The following is a 17,787-nucleotide window of genomic DNA, read 5'->3' as shown; positions in this document are numbered from 1 at the left end:
TGTGATTGTTAATATGATGTGATATGAAGCTGAAAAGTTGATATTGACCGAGTCCAAGCCAATATCACTTTGTATGCTTCAAAAATAAAATATAAATAATAAAAAACACAAAAAAAACCACATGGTTCTCCGTGTAAAATTTGGCCAGGGTTGGAGCCAAAAGTTCGGCATCGTAGCCTTCTAATACATCGTCAAGGTTCTTTTTCTTAAGAGTGTAAAAAGCATCTTTATCTTCGAGGACTTTTTGGACATTTTCAATTGCAACAGAGGCGGGGGTCGTCTGTAATATAGCTTTCCGTTCTAATTGCGCATGCGCTAGTACAGATTGCGGGGAATTCAATAAAGGCTATATTTAAAAATCGATATTCTAAAAATGACCAGTCTACATACGAGTTTTTGAGGACTGGTCACGTGTATCCTATCCGGCCAGTGTGATTGCGAGAAATTTTCAAGGATATAATAAATAAGTTTAAATACGAAATTGAATATACTGACAGGCCATTCCTCAATATATATCAACGGCGAATCTATCGCACCGTTGCGTGTACGTTATAATAGAACAGTTTTTCATCGTATGTGCACCGTGCGCGCATCATCCAATTTTCATTTCACACAGTGTAACGTTGTGTGACCCAAAAACTGTACCTTCATCGTTACACCTTCGCCTCCGATTAACAGTACTGTTGTCAATATTTACAATCGAGCTGATATTGCTGTATTCGACACACAAGTCCACACTGGCTCGAAACGAACCAATTGTATGTAGCATTTTTTTTTTATTTTTTTTTATAAAAATGATAAAGGAAAGAGAAAGTAATAGAGAGAGTGACTTCATAAAGGGACCATTCTAACTTAATAAATTTGAATGTCTAACCCTTCTGATATCAAGATATAATTGTAGAAGAAAATTTATTAGTCACTCAGTGTTCAAAATTTGTTTCACAAATAGATATGACTTATAATAACTCTTCCTCCACGACCAGCGTATCTCCGCATATCGTCCTATCACTTTTGTATGACTGGAGTCTGCAATGAAAATTGTTTATTGATACTGGTTAATGATGACTTAATTGTCATAAACAGTTTCTTTTAGAAAATAGCATTCAGTTGAAATAAAAAGCAACAGTAGGTTAAGTAGTCTTAACCACGATCACATTAATAAAGATATTTGTTAACGCATTATAAAGAACTAGTATTTAGTTCCACAATAATCGGAATATTTCGAAATACTAGTATTATGAGAAAACAACAATTATAAAACATTAACGAAGCGTCTAGAAAAGAGTAATGTTAGAGTTCGAGAGACATAAATCTAAGGCAAAATTACATATTTAAATGAGATGGAAACCTATAAACGGAAAAAAAACTTATAACAAAAGGCAGACTAAGGAAAGTTAAGGGTCTTAAGCGTCGCCGACGACATGTAAATCAAGGTAAAATCGAAGTGAATGAAATACTAGGTCCTCAAACCAAGAACCAAAACAGCGAAGCACACCAATCAAAATGATAAAAACATTGGCCTTCGTGTCATACAAACAAGTTTTAGTCCCCTATTGAGATCGTAATGAACATGGCACGCATTTATTGTTTACGGTTTATTAATAAGCCGTCCCTATTGGTTATGTTGAAGTTAAGACTGAGGAAAACGTCAGATGTGGAAGGTTCTTTAATGTCCTTGATTTCCAGTTAAAGTGTGTAAACTATCTGCGCAAGCTTAAAAACTGGATTTTGTTAAACTGTGCCAGTTAATTTAGCCTCATATATAAAACTAAACAGATTTTGCCAATAGAGACACAGTTTTCCCATAGACACGCATACAGTCTGTTTGAAAAATCTTGCCAACTAACTTAACAGAGATATTTTCAGTCGGAAGCTAAATCACTTTCACGATTTCATCCTCAGTAAATTAAATGGGTTTTTTCTCACAAAATACGCTCTAAAATAATTCAAAGTCAAATATATTTATATCGCCGTTTGCCTTCCTTGAACAAATCAAGTTTTCACAATAAACAAAGGCGTCCTTCACTTTTGTATAAAAAAGTGTTAGTAACAAAATAGGAAAATCAAAAGCTCTGATAGAATACAAACCTTTGAGGTGAGGGTGAACAAAATTGAGGGAAAGATCTGTTTTCAATATCAACATTCCATTAATTCCATCACCTGATTCAATGGGTTTAACATGGTAGTAAGAAACATTTTGTATAATAGCTTGGTTAAGAAACTAGAGTCAGTGAATATACATTGTTGTAAAAAAAAATTGTTTCGGAATCCAAAATATAGTTGACTAAAATTCATATGGTCAATAAAAAAAATCTATATAGTTATCTCCATTTCAATATATTTTTTAATAATAATCAGAACTAGAAAATCATTTGTCTACTTCAAATTAAGAAATACATTGTATAGTAAACATCATTCTAAAAGGAAGTTATGTATGGCTTTAACTTTAGTCTTTGAGCACCTTTGAAAATTGTCCGTCCATAATTTCTGATCAAAACAACTTTAAAACGAGAAAGAGATAGGGTTATTGTTTATTCATTTCAGTCTAAATCCTCACACAAAGCAAACATTTATCTTTACTACTTTAAAATATCTTTCAAAGGTTTGATAACTCGTCAAAAACGATTCTTTTGCAGTTCACATAGACTAGGTTTCCATCAAATGGAATGTTGACTGTATAAAACCATCGTGCAGGGGAAAGATAGCATGTACATGTAACGAGGTATATTAAAAGAAAAGGAAATACGGGGTTTTCGGCTTTAATCAGGGGAGCAAATAGTAACCAGTAACATGAGAGATCCTTGTTCGTGTATGTAGGCCTATCTAAACATATTTAAAACAAAAAATACATACATTGTGCCTTCCTATGGTGTATAGTTTGAACATGTATTATGTTTGTATGGAAGATTTGACTAGGTTAACCGCCACCATTCTAACACTATCGGGGACGAGGACTATGGTTTGATACTATACCTTTCCTGGTGAATTTGCATTGTCTCTGGAAGTGATTCCATCGTCGTCTCAGGTAACAAAAGAGTGAGAAACGAGACTCCCAATGCCAACACAGCGAACAGGAATAACGGTAGAATACGTCCATAGCCCGGGACAAGTAGAGCCTGTTAATAAAAGTCACAAATATACTGTTTAATTACTGTTAAGTCTTCATAGGATTGTTATAGCTGACGCGAACTCTCATTCCATCAGCAAGACTGGCTTTAACATGCCAAACTATTATGGTCATGTTTTATGTTCTAATTCTATGCCAAAACGCGCTTCTTCTGGAATGTTTTCATGTAATCTTGTGTAATAATAAAACTTGCATACTAATGAATATTAAATGCGTTTGAACAGAAACGATCAAGCATTAATATAATAATAACTATAATAATAATAGTAGTCTTCATGTTAACATATTTACATATGCCCTTTCTATTTTCCGTTAACTATATGTAAAGTCAGCCTGCAGTCACTGTCCAGTAACTGCAGTCTGCATTATCTAGTCACCTGACCATGGTTTACATGACGTCAGTGTTAGCAACCTCTCCAACCGATACGAAAGCCACAACATTGTTGTTGTTGTTTGGTTCATTCAAGTCGCATTTTGACGGATTTTGCAGACAATGAAGACATCCAGAATAGAAAGGTAAGTTCTTATTTTTCTGTTAGAATGTTCTGAACATATAATTAGAGCATTTAATTGCATTTAATAGTTGTCGCATGGCGACCGTTGTTTGGAAAGTTTTCGGTCCAATAATGGCCGTCTGCGGATGTTCCAAGAATTGGACCAGTGAGGTTTTTCGGCAGCGGAAATGCTAATTAAGCTCATCCGACTAATTAATAAAAGACAGTTTGTATGAGGAAATGTAAATATAACGATTGAACGTCTGTCAAGTTGCAGTTACAGCCAATATGAATGCGGGCGTCATGATTATTTATCTGTCACCCAGATTGCATTCATATTGGCTGTAACTGCAATATGACAGACGTTCATTCCTAATTGATGTCATATTGAGTCAAAGACTCGTCTTACATATGGTAAAGCATGATAAAATGTACATTTTTTACAAAAATATATGTGTCTGTAGTGTTTAATTGTTTATGAAGTACGAAATGTTGTTTGTCTACAAAAAATATAATACTGCACAAAAATATAAGCAAATATAAAATACAATTGTTTTAAAGGTTCGATAGCTTGTCAAAAACATTGAGACAGCATTTTTATATCCTTGTACATTGTTGTTGAAGGGCATTCAATACAGTAAAATGTACATGTTATGGTTAACGGTGAATTTGCCAACAAGACTCCTGTTAATTAATACTTTAACAAAAGATACCAAAATAGAAAAAAAACGTTTATTTAATGTCTTATCCCGCTAGGCTTTTACATGTAGTCATCCTATTCTCCAGGAAACGTCTATTTAACGTAAAGAGTACCACGGTACATGTATAAGTTACAATCGTAAAGAAGAGTTCCACTCGACTGTTTTCTACTTGGAGTATTCTCCCTTTTGTGTATAAGATGACACATACACATTTGTTAAAAAATGTTAAACATTATACTGTACTTGAGGTAAAGACACATGTTTAGAAATTCAATTGTATACTTAACACCATTGGAAGTCGGGAAACGAGAAAAGAATATACATGTTTTTACCCATCACATGATCGTAAGAGGCGACTAATGAGCCACCACTCCCGGTAGAATCGGGGACTTGCGGTTGTGTCCTCAACTTGGGGACACAAGATCGACCAAAATAATCTGCTGCACCCATTGCAATATTTGGGATCTTTATATATTACCTTAATTCTATCTACATGTTGTTTCCTTGTGCCTTGCTTGGCGACACCTCAATTTTGGCTTTAATATTGAACGTTCGCCCTGGTGAGAAAGGTAATGGGTTCGGTACCCATGACGGGACATAGCAAAGTCCTTAAGATTCTAGTTGGTATTCCCTATCTAATACTCATCATTAAGGGTAAAAACAACAACTGGTTCACCCGTTGTTAGTATAATGTGACCGGGCGGAATGCTATGTTGGGAGCCCTGGCTTGATTGTTCAGTGAGATAGCACTAAAGACGGTATTAGATTGACGCTATCGCAAGGTGGTACTTACACCAATACACCCCTCACCCAACTCATAAACACACGTGCACAAATACACCCCTCCCCCAACTCTTAAACACACGTGCACCAATACACCCCTCACCTAACTCATAAACACACGTACACAAATACATTACACACATGTAAATTGTTCAGTGAGATAGAACTAAAGACGGTATTAGATTGACGCTAGCGCAAGGTGGTACTTACACCAATACACCCCTCACCCACCTCATAAACACACGTGCAAAAATACACCCCTCACCCCACTCATAAACACACGTGCAAAAATACACCCCTCACCCAACTCATAAACACACGTGCACAAATACATTACACACATGGAGACACGTCCTTAAATGACCTTAGTTGTTGATAGGTCGTTAAATCATCTACACCCAAACCAAACCAATCGATGATATACTGTGGAGATTTGCCTGTGGTAGAAACACATTTGCGCGTATTTTGCAATATACAGTGTACACATGTTTTACGTGTCATTATGAAAGGATAATAGGTGGATTGATGTCAACACACAGATTTCGATCTGATATTTTGAACTTAAGGTATTATTAAACCTTACCTGTTGTAAAATGTAAGGCGCTATTATATATCCGACGTCGCCAAACATGCATCCTAAGCCTAGTCCTGTACTCCGTAGTCCTGTTGGAAACAATTCGGCTGACCACACATATACCACGGCATATCCGATCGTTATTCCAAATTTTCCCACCATAGCAAACGAAATACAAATTATTTCTGAAAGATAATGCACACAACTTTAAAGCAGAGGTAAGCATCAATAATTAGTTAGTTGGTTTGCAGGCGTTCACAAATGTTAGGCAAGTCCTTTAAGTGTAAATATTGTCAAATAGACAGGTATTTCAACTTTTTAAGTAAATGTGTGTTGCTTTCGTTATAGCTAAAATCATTTAATACATATGTAATGAAGGTTTTGTAAGGATACAGACTAATCGCGTTCGGCAAAATCTTCCAAGGAGAACGAGATGATATGGGAAAATTTGATCGGATTGTATCACTATAAATGAGTTTTGTTGCACAGAAAACTAGAAGATCTGGTAAATACATTTATATTGTATAAAATATGTTTCCCATTCGAAATCAAGAACATATTGTTGTTTTTCATATGACAATTTGTTTTTCACTTGTTTGAAATATAATTTCATAAACTTAACCTGGTAACTTCTAAACTTACCAACAGGCCAGAAATGTTCGAATACACCTGTCAAGAGTAAACATAATCCGCCGATAACCATTCCTAAGATAAAGAGTTTTTTCCGCCCAATCCTATCCAACAATACAAACGCAACAGCGTTAGCTGGAAATTCGACAAGACTGGCGAGTAGATGATTGAGGTAAAAGTTCCCGCTTAGATTAGCAGCATTTAAGGAAAATCCAAAGTATATTATAGAGATAATTATCCTGCAAACAACAGAAATACAGAATAGATTTAAATTCTGAAAGTTTGACAACCAAAAACGAATGACTCATAATTAATTCAACAAAACTCATAAAAAACAATAATACCATATTTCATTTTTACACAATAAAAATGGAATTGAAAATCTTAATTCTCCATAATACAATTTGCAAAGCACGTTTTATTGCCAGTTTATGTTGTTTATTCACAACTGTTATGCGTTGTTCTCGTTAGAAATGGGACACCTGCATGTTGAAGGGCAACCGAGTGAGATTATGTAATGTTGTATTAGAGTTAATGGTGATTATAAGCTGCTCGTGATCAAACATATTCGATACTCGACAATTGACTAGGTTGATATTATAACGATTGCCACGTTTTTGTTCCTGAAAGTTTCTATTGTTTATATAAAGTAATCACAACACGTAATTAATATGCGTCAGTGATAAGACAGGAAAGAATCAGAACAATAAAACCGGATATAATTCTCTGTGCTTGGTGCTTTCGGTAAAACATTTTTGGGAGGACGCACTTTAAAGTCGGCATTAGATCCACGCTACCGCAATAAGAAAGATAAACCAATATTCCCCCTTTAGCACACTAAATGTAGTATACATTACACACATGTAAGCACATCCTTAAAAGAGCTTGGTTGTTAAAAAGATGCTCAACCCAAACAAAATTAAATCAACGAAATTAGATAACTTTCAGTGTCGAGGCATACCAGTTAGGACATGACGGGGTCAGAACAGCGTCATGTACTTCTTTGTATTGTGAACAATATCAGCTGCATTTGTGTTATTAAAGATAGTTACAACTTTCTTAATTGAATATATTTTACCATTTAAACAAAGAAACTGAAACAATAATGAAACAGTTTTATCTCATTTATATTATGGATGATGAATTTAAAAAATATATATAAATTGACGTAACATTTAGCTCGAGTTTCCGAATATATCGTGCGCTATAGCATAATCACCCTTCCTAAAAAATGTCTGCTAATCGTATAAAAAAACAACTTCAATACACTTACCAGTTTACCCAGATTATCACACATCTGACAATAATGGACCAAGACGAGAAAAGGTGCCAGATTTTGAACCGTTCGGGTTCCTCGTCATCATCGTCTGTTAGTTGGTTAAGGAACAGCTTGTCTTCACATTTATTGTATTTAGCTATTGTACGGATAATAGCATGGGCTTCTTTATATCTACCCTGACTGATCAGCCAACGTGGTGATTCCGGGATGATCCTTTAAAGAGACAAAATAGTTTGCATTTCATTACAAAAAAAAGAATCAATATAAATCATTTGAATACAATAACTGATAACCATCAAGCCTCAAAATGAAAATTGTAAAAGGACACCATCATCAAGATTTTGCACTGATCTCGTCACGGCTGACCACTCGAGTGGAGTAAAATGCCATTCACTGAGGGGTACCTTTCACTAGTGTATAATGTAGCTCTGCCTACCTGTCATAGCAGCAATATTATAATTGTAATATCATTAGCGAAGATATATTTATTGTATCAAATATGCATCCAAGAAACATAAAATAAGAAAGGAATTATGACTATTTATATAATGAGTATGCCTAATCATTATTAGCCATACGCAGGCAGAGATGTTTTCATACAAGACTGTCATAAAGGTTCTAACTCGAACGATAGTTCAACAAATTGTTCGACCTCCTTGTTGAACATATTGTGTATTAAGCCCCACCTGCTTTTGCTATTACCATGAAAAGCAGCTGACATATGACTTATCAATCTCGTTCTAGTACGCTTGCCAATATCGGACAATTTCATTCTTCGTAAAGCAAATATAAGTCATCGCTTGCTTTAACTGGTAAGTTAGTTATCACGGTTTTCTACTACGCCTCACATCATTATGAAGGGACACCTTCACTTTCGTAATATGAGAGTTTACGCTTTGAGACAACATGCGTTATGGTTATATGGCTGTATCATTTTGTAGTATACTTGTTGGAAAGAAGGACAAAGGCCAAACTACAATAAAAACTGAGGATGTGATTGTCAGACGTACTGAATGGTTAGAACTATCTCAAACGAGTTAGCTGCAAAGACAGGTACCAATGCCCTTTCTAAGTGTTTCAATACATCGATACGGTGGTACATTAAGGACATGCACAATGCTTTTTGCCCGAAGGGCAAATGAACTTATGCCATGGCGCAGCGTCCGTCGTCTGTTCGTCCGTCAATTTTTCCTTTAAAATGCTACTTGTCCTGAACAGTCCAGTGAGTTTGAACTAAATTTAGTCTGGAGCATCCTTAGGCCAAGGGGACTCAGTTTTGTATTAATAGTAGATGTGCCCCCCCCCCCCCCCCCCCCCCNGGGGGGCAGAGAGGTTGGGCCGAATAGGGGAAATAGAGGTAAAACCTTTAAAATCCTTCTTCTAATGTTGGAATTAAGGGATTTAATCCTAATTTGGTCTGGATCATCCTTGGGCAAAGGGGACTCAATGATGTATAATCGGTGGATGTGGCCCCCTTGGGGTAGAGGGTTGGGCCGAATAGGGGAAATAGAGGTAAAACCTTTAAAATCCTTCTTCTACTGTACGGATTAAGGGAATTTATCCTATTTCAATTTGAAGCATTCTTGAGCCAAGGGGACTCAATGTTGTATACACAGAGGTGTGGGCCGTTTAGGGGAAATAGAGGTACACCTTTAAATTCCTTTTTCTACCATAGTATTTAAGGGATTTCATCTCAATTTTGTCTTGAGCATCCTTGGGACAAGGGGACCCAATTTTGTTCAAACGGTGGGTTTGGACCCCCTGGGGGGGGGGGGCAGAGTTGCGGGGTCCATTAAGGAAATTAGAGGCAAAAACTTTTGAAATCCTTCTTCTACCGTATGGATTAAGTGATTTATCCTAATTTGGTCTGGAGCATCCTTGGGCAGAGGGACTCAATTTTTTTATACATGGTGGATGTGGGTCCCCTGTGAGCAGAGACGTGGGGCCCAATAGGGGAAATAGAGGTAAAAACCTTTCAAACCATCTTCTACCATAGGAATCAAGGGATGTTATCCCAATTTAACCTAGAGTACTCTTTGGCAAAGGGGACTAACCTTTGTATAAACGGCGGGTTTGGACCCCTTTGGGGCTGAGAGTTGCGGGGCCCAATAGGGAAATTAGAGGTTTAAATCTTTAAAATCTTTCTTATTTTGTACTATTGGAGGGATTATATGTAATAAGAATAATTTCCCATGGTTGCTTTATTATCCAGGTGAGCGATACAGGCCCTCTCGACCTCTTGGCTACATTAATTATCTTGAGCGCTGGACTAATTATAAATGTTTCATCTCGAGCGCTCGACTACTTTGTCATACGTTAAGTATAAGACAAGTTCTCGAGATGTTATGTCGTGCCCTCGAAATAATAAGTCGAACAATCGAGAAAATACATCTAGCGCTCGAGAAAATGTATGCAGAAAATGCTATTATGCATGTCATGTTTTGTCTTTAGATAACATAATGTCAACATTACATTACACCCTCCCTCTAAAACAAGGATATTACAGTATTTCCTGTATCAACAGTTTCCTTGATTTTTATATGCAAAACGATAATTAGGGAAATCTTACTTCTAAACTGTATAATTAGGGAAATCTTACTTCTAAACTGTATAATTAGCGTTATTATTAGAATGTGTTCGATCGTGTACTGTATAGGTGGTACATTAAATACTCGCGGGGGATTTTATTTCGCCATATTCGCGGTCGCCAACGACAGCGCAAAACAAAATACCCAGCGATTATAAATCCCAATTAATTATTACCCCCATGGAAACATATTTTACTTAATGCAGACCCAAAAGAACAAAAGCTGTAAACTAGTATACTACCGAAAAATGAAGATAAAAAATTCGATAAGTCTTTCTTCATTTTCGCAAAACAATTGAAAATTGAACTTCATCATCAAAAATGATAAAGTACTTTGATGAACGTGGTATTTACATCTGACCATGTTGTACGAAATTCAGTTCCCGTGAATACTTCAGACCGAAACAACCGCGAAATATTAGCCCCGTGAAAATAAACAAGTATAAAGTAATCTAAAGTTCCAGAACGTGAGATCTCGACTTCCATTCTCTACTGTGTTCACAGGTCGCAGCCAACTTAATATGTCCGGGCCTGCTTAGGATAACAAGATGTGTTGTTCCGAATATCGTAAATATTATGGCTAAGTTTTATTTAAAACATCAATAGTCTCATCTAAATACGTACCACCAGTAAACGATGAAAAGCCCTAAAGGTAGAGAGCATGCAATTTGAATATATTTCCAATCACGAAATCCATATCCAATTCCTGATAACAAGATCATCCCAGTTGAATAAAAGAAATTGATCAGAATCCCAGCCCAACGGCGTTTGGATGGTCCAACAAGCTCTAAACCTACAGCAGAACGAGCAAAAGGGAGCATTTACACCTCGTCGGAATAGCGACAATAGTGTCATTCAAATTTATTGATACAAGATTTACGGAATACAAATACTTCTAATTCTTATATTGACGTTCGCTCTCTTTAAGTTTTCATTAAGATATCAAATAGTAATGACGAATTTGCAACGGATTTATAACAATTTAATTCATCATGCAAACATTGTTATTAGAAAATTGTATTCAACAAAATTGCTGAATCGCTTGAAACATTAGATATTATATATTCAGATTAATCGAATCGATATTATTTTATGAAATTGTATCTCACTTATCTACAATAAAAATCTATAATAGTCTGTTGCTGTGTACGATAGCTCAGATATAACAGTGTGTTGCTATGTATGACAACTAAGATATTACAGTGTGTTACTATGTGTGACACTGAAGATATAACAGTGTGTTACTATGTGTGACACTGAAGATATAACAATGTGTTACTATGTATGACAACTAAGATATAACATTGTGTTACTATGTATGACAACTAAGATATAACAATGTGCTACTATGTGTGTCAATTTAGATATAACAATGTGTTACTATGTGTGTCAATTTAAATATAACAATGTGTTACTATGTGTGAACTTGGTATGTATGATAACCAAGATGTAACAATGATTTGTTGAGTATAACACAGATGTAATAGTATATTCCGTATATACCACATGCTTATGTAGATTTGTTTTTTTAATAAGCACAGGCAATCGGTTGATCTACGTGACCATCTCCTGCAGGTATATTTTTAAGCATAGGTTGTGTCGTGTCTGTGATGGAAATTTTGGTGATGTGAAATTTTTAAAGCGAAAATAATTATGCAATACACGTCCAATAAATGGTTTTGCAAATATAAAAACCATTGTTTATCTATAAATTGTGTAACTGTTTTTGATATATTAATAGTTTACCTGATATGAATGCCGATGAATATGTGAACGAACAACTCAAAGATTGTAGATAACCAAGGACTGTAAATACGTAGATATTAGGAGAGAATGCGGCACAAGTACCAACCACCATGGCAAGGGTAATGCTGCCACACAATATCCGTTTTCTCCCGAACCTGTGATTCAGGGGATGACAATAGGAATTAATTGTACAAGTGCTTAAATTGAAGTCAGCCATCGTATCAATAAAGTAATTCATATGGGTCTAGTAAATGATCCGAATAAAGCTTTAACACACACTCAAAACATTATCATCTTTAAAAACCTTTCAACATGTTTCGATACATAAGCTATTTAACAGTTTGTGTTCATACCTGTCCGATATAAATCCCTCCAGAAACGACCCCGTCAATGACCCAAAGTGTATGATGCCCTGTATATATGCTGCTGTCAGTGCAGAATCACATACTAAGTTATACTGCAAAAAACAAATATGAATGTGTAATAGAAAGAACAATTGGAGCGCTAGATAAATAAAGACAAACAGCTGAAAAATACAAATATTCAAACAAACATTTACTGATAAAAGGTGAAGGTATCACAAATTGATGAAGATTCAAAGCTACATTTACATTAATTTAAGTGTGTGATTACAGATAAATGCATATTTACAGCTATAAAAGAGGGTAATTAGGACAGATTAATATAGATGTACATAAACTGTATATACAATGTACAAGGGGTGATGCTTGTAGATTTATAGAGAAATACAAGGATAAAAAGCGGCTGAAAATACAAGTAAAACAAATCAACAATTAAAAAAGGGTTGATGATCACAGAACAGATATGAACAGCTTTCTAAGAGGGTTACAATCACTGATATTTGATCGATGTTCACAGATTTATAGAAAGTGCAATAACTGGTTGAGTGTCACAGATTAATAAATATTAAGAATTTAATTGGGTGATTATCACACATTGCAGATCCCAGGTCTACTAGGATATGTCGTCATTAAACAGTCGTAATAAAATTGATCGTTGAGTAAGTTCTTATAGAACAACAACAATTGATCTTTGTATATAACATGTCATCAATCCAATAAGCTTCCTTCAACTTGACTCTATTTAGCGGTAATTGTTTTGACTCTATTTAGCGGTAATTGTTTTCGTCTCTAATTAGTGGTAATTGTTTTGACTCTATTTAGCGGTAATTGTTTTGACTCTTATTAGTGGTAATTGTTTTCGACTCTAATTAGTGGTAATTGTTTTGACTCTTTTTAGCGGTAATCGTTTTGACTCTATTTAGCGGGAATTGTTTTGACTCTATTTAGCGGTAATTGTTTTGACTCTAATTAGTGGTAATTGTATTCGACTCTAATTAGTGGTTATTGTTTTGACTCTATTTAGCGGTAATTGTTTTGACTCTATTCAGCGGTAATTGTTTTGACTCTAATTCGTGGTAATTGTATTCGACTCTAATTAGTGGTAATTGTATTCAACTCTAATTAGTGGTAATTGTATTCGACTCTAATTAGTGGTATTTGTAGTTGACTCTAATTAGTGCTAGTATTTCACTCTTTTTAGTATTAATTGCATTTGTCACCAACTTTATGCACATCCTTATCAGGTATCTTTTTAAACTAAAAGTAAATTACTGGAGTAGATTCTATCAAATATTATTTAATGATATTTGGAACACGTACTGTACTGACTGGAGACAATTATTACACACCATTTCATCAAGTGAAAGTAGAGGATACTGGTATGAATGATGTTTATGCAATGCTATTTTAAACAAAATATTCAATACCTACCAGTAAGCAACAAGATATTGTGTACCTACCTCAGAAACATACGTAGAAGTAAATACAGTCTTATCATACGACCAAGACGAACATGCATACGATGTTGTATTACTGCTGTTATTTCCAATCGTTACACTGCATTCCCCATATTCATACTGATCATGGTAACGGGAAGAATCGCCGGAGTTATTGGAGGCTGTTTCCTTGAGATGAACAGGTGAATCGATTGTGGCACACCTTTAAAAAAAAAAAAAGTTTCTAAGAAATACAATGAAACATTGTAGCTTCTGGAACTAATTTACAAGTTTTAAAATTGATAAAATGTTTCCTCGAACAATTTTTTTAATTCGTACTCTTTCAAAAACCGATTTCGGAAGAATAATATTTCTTACATTTGCTTCGGAGTATACATTATATAAGCATTTCGTAGCTCGAACATAGAATGGAACAGGATTGGCAGGCATAGCAGGAAATATATTCTCTTCTGATATGGCCCAAACTCTCCAATCACTTTCAGGATATCGTCGAAATGCATGGCTGTAGTCGTTTCTGAAATAACGTAACAAACATTATATGGAATGGGATGCATGAGTAGTCGTTGTAAAGTATAAAAACTAATATATCAATTATTTTCTCTGCATAGTGCATACCTAACTTCAAGTAGTTACATTGGAAAATGTTTTAACATTCATCCAAAGACTTTATTTTTCTTGATACAGTAAACCTGGTTTGTAGTAGAGTTACCTATTACATCACTGCGTGAGTGTGGTTCTGTTTTATTAACCCAACGAGTATAAGGGATTTAAGGGAATACTTAGACAAATAAGGAAGTGTCCTGCCATCAATGCTTTTTTTCCATCACGGCTAACTGGCACATGCACATTGTCACCCAAGAAAAACATCAAAACATACAAGGGAGTCCGACCTCAGTACGGTTAAGTTTCTAATAGCAATTTTAACCCGTCCTGCATCGCCTTAAACTTTCCGTCCAAGACCTAATTTTCGACATTGTTTTCAAAAGTTTGGGTCGACAGACAAAACTACAAACACTCTGATTATTGCTATAAACTCTACTTCATATACTGCTTAGAAAAACGGCCAGACTTGCTACTTACCAAAGAGTCCCATCGCATACAGCACCAAATATTTCGAAAGACGTTTAACTAGCGTTTCACGCTTCTGTACAACAGTCCTTCTGAAAACAAGACTACGGATCTAGCTCGTTTGTGACGGATTCCGAAACTGAACAGGAATCCTTAACAAAAATTGTTCGTCGCCGGCTCTGCTATTTTCCTAAACAAGGCATTATCCAAACTCTTTATGACTATTCGTAGTATCACTTAAACTGAATGACTGTCGTGATGTGTCACTCCAGACTCTATAAGTGTAATCAATCGATTTTCATTATCATTATCTCATATTAGTGTTATATTTGGTCTGCAACAAGGCCTGATCTTTATATAGATTAATTCATTGTGAAAACGATTATTAAATGCACCTGTTACATAGATACTATGGAAGCCTGTTTGTTTGAATATATCTTCCTTAGTCGTTACATTAATATTAACATTACCAAAAGTCTCAAAAATTATTTATAAGTAATTCAAACACCAATTCTTCAAATATCTATTACAATAAGAGCTGCTACACAGATCTCAATCCTGATTAAGATATTTCCGTTCCTTATAATTCTCCCTGGTAAATATACTAGCTGAGAGCAAAACATAACTAGCAGAATAAGTATTTCAAATATTTTTTGGGCATTACAATCACAAAATGTCTTGGGTTGGTAAGAAAAAGTGAAAATGCGTCTTGCATCATTACTGATAAAATATGATCAATATCGAACAAAAAACCTCAAGAAAACATTATTGTAAATGGTAATAAAGGTCAAATCCATTTATAAAAATTTTCCAAATACTATTTAAAAATACTGCGTACACTGTAGCTAGCTCTATTTTTGGTTATGTCCTTGAATATATGAAAAACAAAACCTTGTGATATGAAGCACAGTCCCGAACACAATACTCTGAAGTATTGATAGGTAATAAACTTCAAACTAGGTTCAAAATATCTCAATTCTTTAAAACCTATTATGATGAAAAAAATTCGGTATATTTACAAGAAACAGCCATATATAATTAATTCAAAATTGAAAAAATTTAAGTATTTTTAAATGCAATCTGTCGGTGTATATATGCTTCATGCCATAAAAGCGATCAAAGAGCAAAAGTGTATTTACTTAACAAGGTTGTACATGTATACTAAAAGTATTATGCTGTTGTGAAATATTTTATATAAAAATGCATCGTAGTATTATGTACCTTGTATGTGGTTTCTAAAATGTAAGATTAGTATAAACACTATATATGTTAATCTCAGTAGATACGTTATTTTTACTTACCATAAACTATTATTTTAATAGACACTATTACGCTTTCATAGCTGAACATAATTACAATGCAGCATACCAGCCATAATATATCAACAGCTGTCGTTACGGCAGGGTGCACAATAAAGAACATCTGTTGCAAACATGTTGATGTATATACGGTTTTACTGGTCACATAAATGACAGTCGACATACTTTTCGATTAATAATTATTAAGTTCTTTTTTATTACAGACAAGTTAACGAAATACTCACCTGTTAGAGGTAAAGGTACAGTTGCTTAAATCTACAAGGGATCGACAGTGAAGACTTGAACCAACGGAAGTTTAATCACCGGAAGCTCTTTTTGGTTGATTGTGCTCAATGCTAGACTAATTCAGACAGTCCACCATCATCATCACATTATACTGTTTGGCTTCCCTTTCTGTTGAGGTGATGACCAATCTCGCCCTTGTACTACTTGACTAGACCTGATACATAACGATAATGAGTGTCACAACTAGGCCTCGAGCTCTACACTTATGATATTTTTATCTCGGGCTGCTACACAAATGACCCTAACATGATTTAACCTTTGTAAGCACATGCAATAAATGATTGCGAATTACAATCTTGCATTGTTTTGGCGATTATATAGGTATAGTTTATTATTAAGATGAAAGCTGAAATATGATGAAGTGTCCATATTTTAAGTCTCCATCAACTTTATGTACCCGTGTATATTGGTGGTGATTTGCTTAAAATCTATGTGACTGAATAGTTTCTGACATACTGTGAGATGCTGTAGGATATATGTACACATATACATGAGGGAAAAGTCTCTCCTCTGCCCAACAAATAAAACAGGATTTCTAAAATTATGTTTTCCATAGTGTTGATTTTGACTGGCTGATTGATTGCACAATAGGTATAGTTGGAAGTTACTTAACTTTGACTATCAATCTAGTAAACTGGAGTTCACAAGTGTGTAAACTGGAGTTCACAAGGGTGTACACTGGAGTTCACAAGGGTGTAAACTGGAGTTCACAAGGGTGTACACTGGAGCTGACAATGGTGTACACTGGAGTTCACAAGGGTGTACACTGGAGCTGACAAGGGTGTAAACTGGAGTTCACAAGGGTGTACACTGGAGCTGACAAGGGTGTAAACTGGAGTTCACAAGGGTGTACACTGGAGCTGACAAGGGTGTACACTGGAGTTCACAAGGGGGTAAACTGGAGCTGACAAGGGTGTACACTGGAGTTCACAAGCTTGTGCACTGGAATGAACAAGCTTGTGATATGGAGTTCACAAGCCTGTGCACTTGCTCACACAATCGTGTACACTGGAGTTCACAAGCCTGTGAACTTGCTCACACAATCGTGTAAACTGGAGTTCACAAGCCTGTGAACTTGCTCACACAATCGTGTACACTGGAGTTCACAAGCTTGTGCACGGGGGTTGACTATTAGTACACAATTATTTCTGTCATAATAGCTGCCTGGTTTTAATCAGTTAGTACATGTTGTAAATTTCTCCTTGACCCTACATTTAAAAAAACATTGTAAACATAATTAAATGGTGTATTCTAGTACAGTGTGTACTTAAAATTTATCGAAGCAGTACCCTTACAACATTGACTTACTTAGTATATACTAATATAATACCATGCTTAAATAAATGTCTTTTTTAAAAATATACATGTCTGTTGA

At 35.2% G+C, this 17,787-nt stretch overlaps 1 protein-coding gene across 1 annotated transcript; it reads right to left on the bottom strand.

The window, feature by feature from the left end:
• Positions 1-817: 817 nt before the first annotated feature.
• On the bottom strand, positions 818-16,439 carry LOC110467279 (organic cation transporter protein-like). Its single transcript, XM_021524341.1, has 11 exons — positions 16,352-16,439; positions 14,098-14,254; positions 13,744-13,942; positions 12,275-12,378; positions 11,922-12,076; positions 10,800-10,968; positions 7,583-7,801; positions 6,322-6,548; positions 5,689-5,864; positions 2,974-3,116; positions 818-1,026 (listed from the first exon to the last, which is right to left on the bottom strand). Exons 2-11 carry the CDS (start codon positions 14,238-14,240, stop codon positions 957-959), a joined length of 1,605 nt encoding a protein of 534 aa, XP_021380016.1. The 5' UTR covers positions 14,241-14,254; positions 16,352-16,439; the 3' UTR covers positions 818-956.
• Between the last annotated feature and the right edge of the window lie 1,348 nt (positions 16,440-17,787).

This window comes from Mizuhopecten yessoensis, unplaced genomic scaffold (genome assembly GCF_002113885.1).
Source record: "Mizuhopecten yessoensis strain PY_sf001 unplaced genomic scaffold, ASM211388v2 scaffold11169, whole genome shotgun sequence".
Lineage (NCBI taxonomy): Eukaryota > Metazoa > Mollusca > Bivalvia > Pectinida > Pectinidae > Mizuhopecten > Mizuhopecten yessoensis.
The sequence above is the reverse complement of the archived record's forward strand: the minus strand, read 5'-3'. Positions and strand labels throughout refer to the sequence as shown.

Excerpts from the sequence above, each read along its gene's own strand:
- LOC110467279 (XM_021524341.1), bottom strand. The coding sequence starts at position 14,240 with ATGCATTTCGACGATATCCTGAAAGTGATTGGAGAGTTTGGGCCATAT. Across the intron at positions 12,077-12,274 it reads GAGGGATTTATATCGGACAG|GTTCGGGAGAAAACGGATAT; the intron begins GTATGAACACAA and ends CCTGAATCACAG. Across the intron at positions 7,802-10,799 it reads CTTTTCATCGTTTACTGGTG|GATCATCCCGGAATCACCAC; the intron begins GTACGTATTTAG and ends GTCTCTTTAAAG.